Here is a 9439-nt window from a genome sequence, read left to right on the forward strand (position 1 = left end):
GTGTTACTCCCTCTTATTCACTATAATTGTTCCATTTGATTTTGACACATTTGCTAATATCATTACAACATAATATACGTTTAGTGAGATATATTTAGTGACATTAAATTTAAATGTCAGTACTTTAAATTTCTAATTATATATATATATATATATATATATATATATATATATATATATATATATATATATATATATATATATAGAGAGAGAGAGAGAGAGAGAGATCAAATGAAAAGGTTAAGAAGGACTTTATATTCTTGATTTCACTAAAATAAAAAATTCTATAGTCACAATTGAGCCAAAAACACATAATTGTAAAAGTAACTATGTTATACAAAAAAGTAAGTATTACATAAATTTTTAAAATATTCTTACCTTATACCATAGTATCATTTTCTGTATATATAGTAACACAACAAAATCAAACAAAAATCCTCCTCATCCTTCTTATTTTAAAATCTTTCTTATTTGATCATATATACATATATATATATATATATATATATATATATATATATATATATATATATATATATATATATATATTTATATATATATATATATTGGATTTATTGACATTTATTAGACCATTTAATAACATAATAAAAAATCATACGATATAGGACCCAGTGACATTTCTCATAAATGTCACTATGGACTATAGTAACAATTATATATGTCACTAAAGGCCAAATAAAATGACATTATATTACTTCATAGTGAAACTTAAAATAAAACCAATAATTATTACACTAAAAATATAAATCAGTGACATTTGTTTAAATGTCATTAAATCCTATGTCACGAAAAGTTAATTATATTGTAGTGTGTACTATTTCAATTTTAAATATTTCTTATTCTGCTCGAGTAAAAATTATATAAAGTTGATATTAACAAATTTACATTTAAGACGAATAAAACAAGATTTAACTTGACTATGTTTTAAGTTATAGATTAAGAACAAAGCACATATTAAGAATGATAGAAATTTTTAGCTTATGAGCTTATTGTTTTAATGTCATCTCACCGTGAGACGGTCTTATACGAGACAGACTGTTTTATTTATTACGATAATAATTGGGGGTGTTACTGATCAACTTCTCATGCATTGCGAAAACTAATTTGGGCCTAGCTAATGCTCGCCCGCACTTTGTAGCCTTTTGATGAATTTTTAACAACTTGGTACCAAATATGAGCTAGGAACTAAAAAATATTACATTTTAACATACTTTCTCCATAATACACATTTTCTAAAATTAAATGTATATCAAATTGATAAAAAGAAAAAAAGAGAAGAAAAAGTGCCACCTTTGACAACATAAAATAATGCTAATTAAATCAAATTTATATAAAAATCATACAACATGAGAATTAAATGAATTTAACTAAAAGCTAAACACCAAAAAACATCTAAGACTAAATTGTCATGAAACGGTTTGGTTTGATCAGGTGTCTCACATGGTAGTAAACTTTTACACTAAAATTTCTAATATGTTCTAATTTTACTGTTACTTTAGACTAGACATAATCATGTGTAATCCTAACCACAATCATTATAGAAATTATTCGTACTATTTGTCTCATGAGCAAATAAAGAACTTTATTAAACTCTTTGTTTTGTTTTATGATTTTCTTATCTCTCTAAAATACATATTCATTTAGAATTTAAATTACTCACTTTGTACTTAATCTGTAATGTGAATGTTTGTATCTCTAGTAAATTTTACATCATAACCCAAGTATTTTCTGATGCAATTTAAAAAAAAAAAAATTATATAAATTTGTAATAGTAACTACGAATCAGGTTATTTTGTCTCCAATTTGTCATTCTGATGCAATTCACACAAAAAAGTATATAAATTCTGATACAATTAGGATCAACTCTAACATTACAAAGTATTTGTTTAAAAGCAATAGAAATTATAAGACTTTTAAACACGAGACTTTAGATGAGATTTTGAGTTCTAAAAACTTGTAGGCTAAAGTCCCAATCTTAATAACCTACCCATAAGGACATTTTTCTTGGGCTTTTTAATAAAATTGATTGAAATCGTCTTCCTATTTACATTCCTTGTGGACAAAGGACTAGGATTTTTTTTTTAAAAAAATACCCATTTCCTTGCTCCAAGTCCCTTAAAAACAAATACCTTGACCCTATGGTATATACTGTTGGAAAATACCAACATGTGATCCTATATCGAAGTATTAAAAAGAGATTGACTAACATTATACTTGATGGGCTACTCTTCCTAAAACCAATTGGTTTTAGGATGGAACCTCATCAGGTCTATGTACAACCAACTCTCCTCTTATGTGGGTCTTGTTATGTGTACAAACCCGTTAACAAATTTATCATATACTTGTTCTATTTTCAATTTCCATTGTATGAGAGATAAGGAAGAATTTAAATGGTACAGTAGATGTCCAATATTCTATTATCCCTAAGTCATTAAGTGGCTCCATTTAAGTCCAACATTCTATTATCCCTAAGTCATTAAGTGGCTCCATTTAAGCAAGGTTCAAGGGTTGGATCATGGATGCATACAATACAACATTGCCCTTATAACTTACAATTTGTATACAACTCTACAAGCTTCATAGCTCATAGCTTTTGCTCAAAAGTTGACCTTAATTTCAATCATGAAGTGGAAACATGTAGAATAGATTGCAAAAACTTCACTAGTATAAATCAAGTCAGACAAAATCCCTTCTATACAACCAAAGGAAAATGAATACAAAAAATAGTAATCAAAGTTATTACAAAATCTTGTAGTATAACAATTACCACATGTGTAAAGTGAATAGCTTGGTGATGTACAAATTACAAAGCTTTTATAACAATATGCTGCGAATTGAGATTTGCCCGTTACATTTAGTGTAGATCGACATATACGAGAGCATTATAGTACATTGGTTGTCGGCATTATACCTTCAAATCATCGGCCTTCTGATTTCACTAACTGAGAAAACACCCTGCTCATAGACACACCCGAAAGATCATCAACATTTGTTGTTTCGTATTGAACAGAAGAAACATTAGAGACATCATTGGCATTGAAATCCTTAACTTGTGGAGCAATATTTTCGATCACATTCGTGCTGTGTTCTTCAGGATCATCCGGGACTGTGGCCTCTTGAAGTTGTAGTGCGTACTCTAAGTTCCACAAAACGTCTCCCATTGACGGCCTGTCAACACCATAATCGGCCAAACACTTTTCAGCAGTTTCCCCGAACTTTCTAAGAGACTCCGGCTTTATGTTGCCTTGTAGATTAGGGTCTATGATTTGTTCGAGTTGCCCTTTTTTCTGCCACTTCAATGCCCACTCGGCTAAATTAACCATTTCCCGCGACAATGTGGGATCAATGACAGGCCTTGCACAAAGAACTTCGAACAAGACTACCCCGAATGAATACACATCTGACTTTTCAGTAAGCTGTTGTCTTCTAAAATATTCAGGATCAAGGTATCCGAAACTTCCCTTTACAGCTGTACTAACATGGGTCTGATCAAGCTCTGGTCCGGTCTTTGAAAGACCGAAATCAGCAACTTTAGCCATGAAACTCTCGTCAAGTAAAATGTTGGCTGACTTAACATCCCGATGAATAACTGCTTTTGCATAACCGGTATGGAGGTAGTGAAGGCCTCTGGCCGAACCAATGCATGCCTCGAGCCTTTGCTTCCAACTAAGACAAGGATTTCCGGCTCCATAGAGATGGCCTTTAAGGGTTCCGTTTTCCATGTACTCGTAGATCAAGATCATCTCATTTTTCTCATCACAATATCCTATTAACGAGACCAGATGGCGGTGGCGAAATTGTGAGAGCATTTCGATTTCTGTTTGAAATTCAGCTAGGCCTTGCTGAGATTGAGGATTACCCCGTTTTACAGCCACCTTGGTGCCATCGTTTAAGACACCCTTGTACACCTTCCCGAAACCACCAATTCCAATGACCCAACTCTCATCGAAATTGTTGGTTGCCTCTTGAATGGCGGCAAAAGGAATGCGATACCCCAAGTTTGAAGCTATACTAGTGACAGTACCGTTTGAGTACTTGCTTCCCATCGTGTAAGAAGTCCCTCCGGTAAGAGAGAGTGGAATCCATGTCTTAGAATGACCGTGAGCCAGATTCTTGCTTCTCCTTCTACAGAAGAACACGAAAATGACTGCCAAAACAAGGAGCGAGACTCCCCCGACAACTACCCCAACGATCACAACCATCTTACTCTTGGAATCGCCCTGCAAAGAAGGGATAACAGCAGCCCCATCTAGGGTGTTTTTCGAACTGCTCATTTTCATAATCTCCAGCCCATTTAAAATAGCATCAGGAAGATTCCCATTTTGGGTGTTTGGTCCAATGCTTATACGAAGCTTATCATCCGATATTGCTGGTGTAACAAAATCATAAAAAACAGGAGTACCCAAAGATCCAATAGTGACGGTGCTAAGATCAAGGTTTTGAGAAACTCGCCATGAATCTACAAACGCATTGAAATATAGTTCGTTCAAAGATGTACTCACTATATCACAGTAATGAAACCGGATTAAATATTGGAACCCTGGCTGTATGTAAAAATTCCAAGTGACGTTGAAATTTACACTGACATCATCCCCGGTACTGTTAACATTCAGCCTTCTACAAGTTCCATAAACAGCCGGTGGTGCATCATCTGTCGTAGCTAAACCTGTCTTGTATTTAACTGGCTTATCCGGGATAGCAACACCAAAATCCTTATGCTCCAAGAATCTATCATCGGGAACCCAACTTCGCCAAAGAGTGTCATTGCTACTGTCAACCAAAGGCCCTCCCATATTCACCCTGAAAACAGTTTCTAAAGCGACATTCAAAAGACCCTTGAAGGCTTCAAGCGGGTTAGTTAAGGTGGCATCATCTTGAATTAACCCATCAGGAACTAAGAATACTTCTAACGCGTTCAAGAAAGCCACAGAATTCGAGGCAGGGTTTAATATAATTTCAAGCTCTTTTGAAGTAACGATAAGGGAGTACTCTTTCACAATAGACGATTTTGGAGGGGTAAAATCACTAAGGAGGACAAACTGCTGAGCAGAAACTGTGAACTTTGCGGTGTTCAAATTGTAAGACATGTAAGTAAACGGGTAGAAATGGAGACGGATGAAGTATCGTCCCATTTGGCTTATGGGAAACTTGTAACTCGTTGTTTTATCGAAAATTCTAGTGGTTTGATACAACCGTAAAATGGTATTCCCAGGACTATTTGCCAGAATGTTGGATGATGTTGTAAGATATTTTGAGGCATAGTTATCAGCCAAGAACACCCTACTGCCTACAGTGGTATTAGTTGTTGAGCCACAATCTACCAGAAAAGTATCAGCATAAACTTCATTAGAAAACCAAGCTAGGCATAGTAACAAGACCAACATAATAATAGTATCTCTATAGCCCATTTTTGGTCACTCCAGAGCTTAGATGTCAATTTTCCTGCAAACCCAACAAAAGAAATGATCTTTTTAACAACAACACCTTATAACACAACTTTCAACAACATTCTCTTAGGCTAGTGCCTTTAAGTAGCTTCCACCTAGGCAGAGTTTTGGAGATCGGATATATGCAATCTTAACTTGTTAGTGATAACAAATACGTTATTTTCGATTAACCCTAGCAAATATTATCAGCAACTTCTAAAAAAAATAAGCAAGCTTCACAACCACTGTCACATGATTTACCAATCTCCATGTGAATCGCGAATGCAAAAAGCAAAACATTGTCAATTTTGGGCAATTTTAGGGTAATTTGAGGCTTTGAGAAAATTGGAAATTCAAAAAAAATTAAGTGGCGAATCATGTTACATTGTTTAAAACACTTCTTTCAAGCAAATATTGGGCATAAGTACATCTCTTAGATCTAAACTAGGAAATTAATCTAGATGGGCATAAAGATTACATAGATTAGTATAAGCTGAATCAAAATTAGAGAGAGTTTACTTAAACCAACATTCAGATTGATTCCAATAGATCATTGAACTCATAAATAGTGAAATCATCACACAAAATCATTAAAAAAAATGGTTAATTGACATCATAAATTTACCAAGTCAATCAAAATTAACAAACAAATTGCAACAACTCAAGATCAAGACATCATGCTTCTATTAAATATTTTTAAAGAACAAAAAAATAAAAGTAAAAAGAAGAGCAAAAAGATTGTACCTTTCAGATTATTGAAGCTCCAAGAAGAACCATATTCAACTCCCAAGAAATAACTCAATACAAGTTGAATAAATCAACAAAATCAATCCAAAAACGCGCAAAAAGAGAACTACCAACAATTGATGACAATCCCAATTAAGAATTCAAAGTATGACAAATTTGAATGAAAAAATATATTAAAAAGGTACAAATTGTAAATCAAAGTATTGAAAGAAAAGGAAAATGGAGTAATAATACACAAAAGCTAATTAGCTGCCAAGCTGGTGGGATGTAGATAATAGCTTGTCTAAAAACAAGTGCAAAATCCAGCTAATGCACACTAAAAAGAAATTTTGCGAATATCAGAATATGAGAAATAGAAAGAAATTAAGAAGAGCACCTTGATATAGGAGAAATAAAATCTGTAATATTTATATGTAAGATGTAAGATTTTTTTCTGTATTTTTAAGTTTTAACAACTCCAATTACGTATACATTTTCATTTTCTTGAACTTTTACTGTAATTTTAAAATAGATGAAGGTTGTAAGCTATGTTCGGGGGAGTTATTGTCTATCATTGGCCTCTATGGTAGAATTAGTCAGTCGGAGGCTTGAGAGACGGTGGTTTACCCTGTGGCGCAATATTCAAAAAAAAATGGAATTAGATACTTCTTATGTTTCAAATTAGTCGCAACATTAAAAAAATGATACAATTTATTCATCATTCTTAATTTGTGATTAATTTTTAATTTATATGTTAAAATATAGTCAAGTTAGATCTTGTTTGATTCGTCTCATTATAAAAATTATTAATTTCAAATTTTAATTTTTTTTATTACACTTAATTAGATATATTAAAAATTAAATTAGTACATTATATACCGTAAAAAATCAAACGATATAATTAAATTAAAAAGTACGTAGAGGTAATAAGCGGTGAAAGTCAAAAGAGATAAAGAGATGTTGGATAATGGAGACGACAACAAACATGTGCCTTGCCAACTACCATATGTACTATGATTGATTGACAAGGCCACATGAATAACTATGGAATTTACCTTTAACTGAATCAGAGGCTAGATTTTCCCATTTCTTATTTGTCGCAACCATTTTCATTTTATCGCCACCCCTTGAATGAAATTACGACTTTACCCCTGAAATTTTAAAAATTACGAAAATGCCACTAAGCTTATAACTTCTATAAAAACACTTCAAATCCACTCAATAACACTTTCATCACTTCCATAAAGTCAAATTCTTCACATAAAATTAAGCGGAGCTAAAACTTTGGAATCGAAATCGTCAACAAAAATTCGAGGTAAGTTTTTTTTTAAATCAATCGAAGGAAAAAAAAAAAATAAATAAAGAAATGGATTCGGCACAGTCGCACAAAACGTGCGACTGTACAGTCGCACGTTTTGTGCGACTGTGCCGAATCCATTTAATTTTTTTTTTTTTTTTTTAAATTTTTGAAAGAGTTTGTTGTTAGTTAATGTTATTTAGTAAATGTTGTAATAATATGTATTATGATAATGTTATTGTAAGAAGTAGTTATTGATTTACATATTCGAAAAAGAAAAAAAAAAAAATAGAAACCAGTCGCACGACCCAGTCGCACAAAATGTGCGACTGTACAGTCGCACATTTTGTGCGACTGGTTTTTCAATTTTTTTTTATTGTAATGAATTTGTTTAGTGTAATTAATTTATTAAATTTGAGTTGTTTAAATATTTATGAATACAATAATTGTTTAATTGTTTGTAAATGTGAAATATTTTACGTGTTGCTTGTTTTTAATTTATTTGATTTTAAGTGTTTATTAAATTAACTTTAAAATGTTGTCTTAATTTAAATTATGAAAATTCTAGTAAATGGCTGGAAATCAAGATAAAGGAAAAGGGTTTTTTAGAGGTTTATTAAGCGGCAATAGATCTAGGCCTACTTTACTGAGAGGTGATCCCCATGAGAGGGGGGTTACGGGATCTGCAAGGCGAGCAAGGCAAGAACAAGCGGCCATACATAGTCAGACCCAACGTTCAAGTACCCTAGAGCAAGTGCGTAGTCGCTTTGAGCGCCAGAGTAGCCTACATAGTCATACGGTCGGCTCAGGTGACGATGATACTGATTACGACGAGTCTCTTAGTCGGGAAGAGTCTCTTGGTCAGGATGAGTCTGCATGTCATCCTATTGATTGGACGATCGTAAGAGGCCATGCTGTTAAGTTCAAGATTAGAGGGCAGGGCTCGAGTGGCACTTCTGATCAGGCAGGAGTAAGCCAGGCTGAGGATGCGGCTCCACAGGGGAGGAGGCGATCGCAGTCCGCGGACACGGACTGGTTAATCACATCAGCCCAGCCCGGGGGCCATGTTGATACTACTTTAATACCCAGCTACGGTGGGCACGTAGCAAAGGCTATATTTGAGGGATCGGAGCACACCCCTCCGATTTTGGAATGTCGTGCTCGGAAGAAAATGTTGGATTCAATCATTAGACTTCAGGACATGTCTGATGAATTGTACAGGGTGTTACCTGGTACTCCCCTTGGTCGTCTGCCGTATATAATGCACCAGCACATCGACAGTGCTCTCATTACGGCATTTGTGGAAAGGTGGCAGCCTGACACCAACACCTTCCACATGCCGTGGGGGGAGATGACCATAATGTTGCACGACGTGCAACGCATCTTGGGAATTGGCATTGACGGTTCACTTCCCGTGCAACCGTCTGATAATGAATGGCAGCTTGGCCTGGCCGGCCTTTTTGGTATGCCATTGTCGGAGCTGCGTGCGAAGGGGCACTTCACAAGCGGCAGCATTAATGTTGGTGCACTGTTGCAGCTATGCCACCGTTCTCAGTCTATGGATACTCAACGTACCGCCTACTACATGGCTATAGTAGGTTCCACGTTGCTCGTGGATAAGACTAGAGTCGGGATGCGTCCTCACCCTGTTGTTACTGTTACCGCTGATCAGGCTGACATTGCTTGGGGTGCAGTGACGCTTGCTCACATGTATCGCCAACTGGGTATGGCGACAAGGACTGGGTGCAAGACTATTGCTGGTTGCCTGACACTGTTGCAGACATGGATTTACGAGTACTTCCCAGCCTTCCGCCCCCATCCGCGTCAAGCTGACATGCCGAACAAGACAAGGGCAGAGATGTGGTCCCCGCCGAAGCCAATCCGCGAGCTGAGCAGACTGATAGACTATAGGAGCATACTGGATGCCATGACAGAGGCACAGGTTTTGTACATGACCTCAAACTTAATT

General features: G+C 35.1%; 1 protein-coding gene across 1 annotated transcript; it reads right to left on the reverse strand.

Moving 5' to 3' along the window:
- Positions 1-2640: 2640 nt before the first annotated feature.
- Positions 2641-6702, reverse strand: LOC130827509 (receptor-like protein kinase HERK 1). Its single transcript, XM_057693249.1, has 2 exons — positions 6192-6702; positions 2641-5463 (listed from the first exon to the last, which is right to left on the reverse strand). The coding sequence occupies exon 2, from the start codon at positions 5427-5429 to the stop codon at positions 2940-2942; it is 2490 nt and encodes an 829-aa protein (XP_057549232.1). The 5' UTR covers positions 5430-5463; positions 6192-6702; the 3' UTR covers positions 2641-2939.
- Positions 6703-9439: the final 2737 nt, after the last annotated feature.

This window comes from Amaranthus tricolor, chromosome 11, assembly GCF_026212465.1.
Source record: "Amaranthus tricolor cultivar Red isolate AtriRed21 chromosome 11, ASM2621246v1, whole genome shotgun sequence".
Classification (NCBI taxonomy): Eukaryota; Viridiplantae; Streptophyta; class Magnoliopsida; order Caryophyllales; family Amaranthaceae; genus Amaranthus; species Amaranthus tricolor.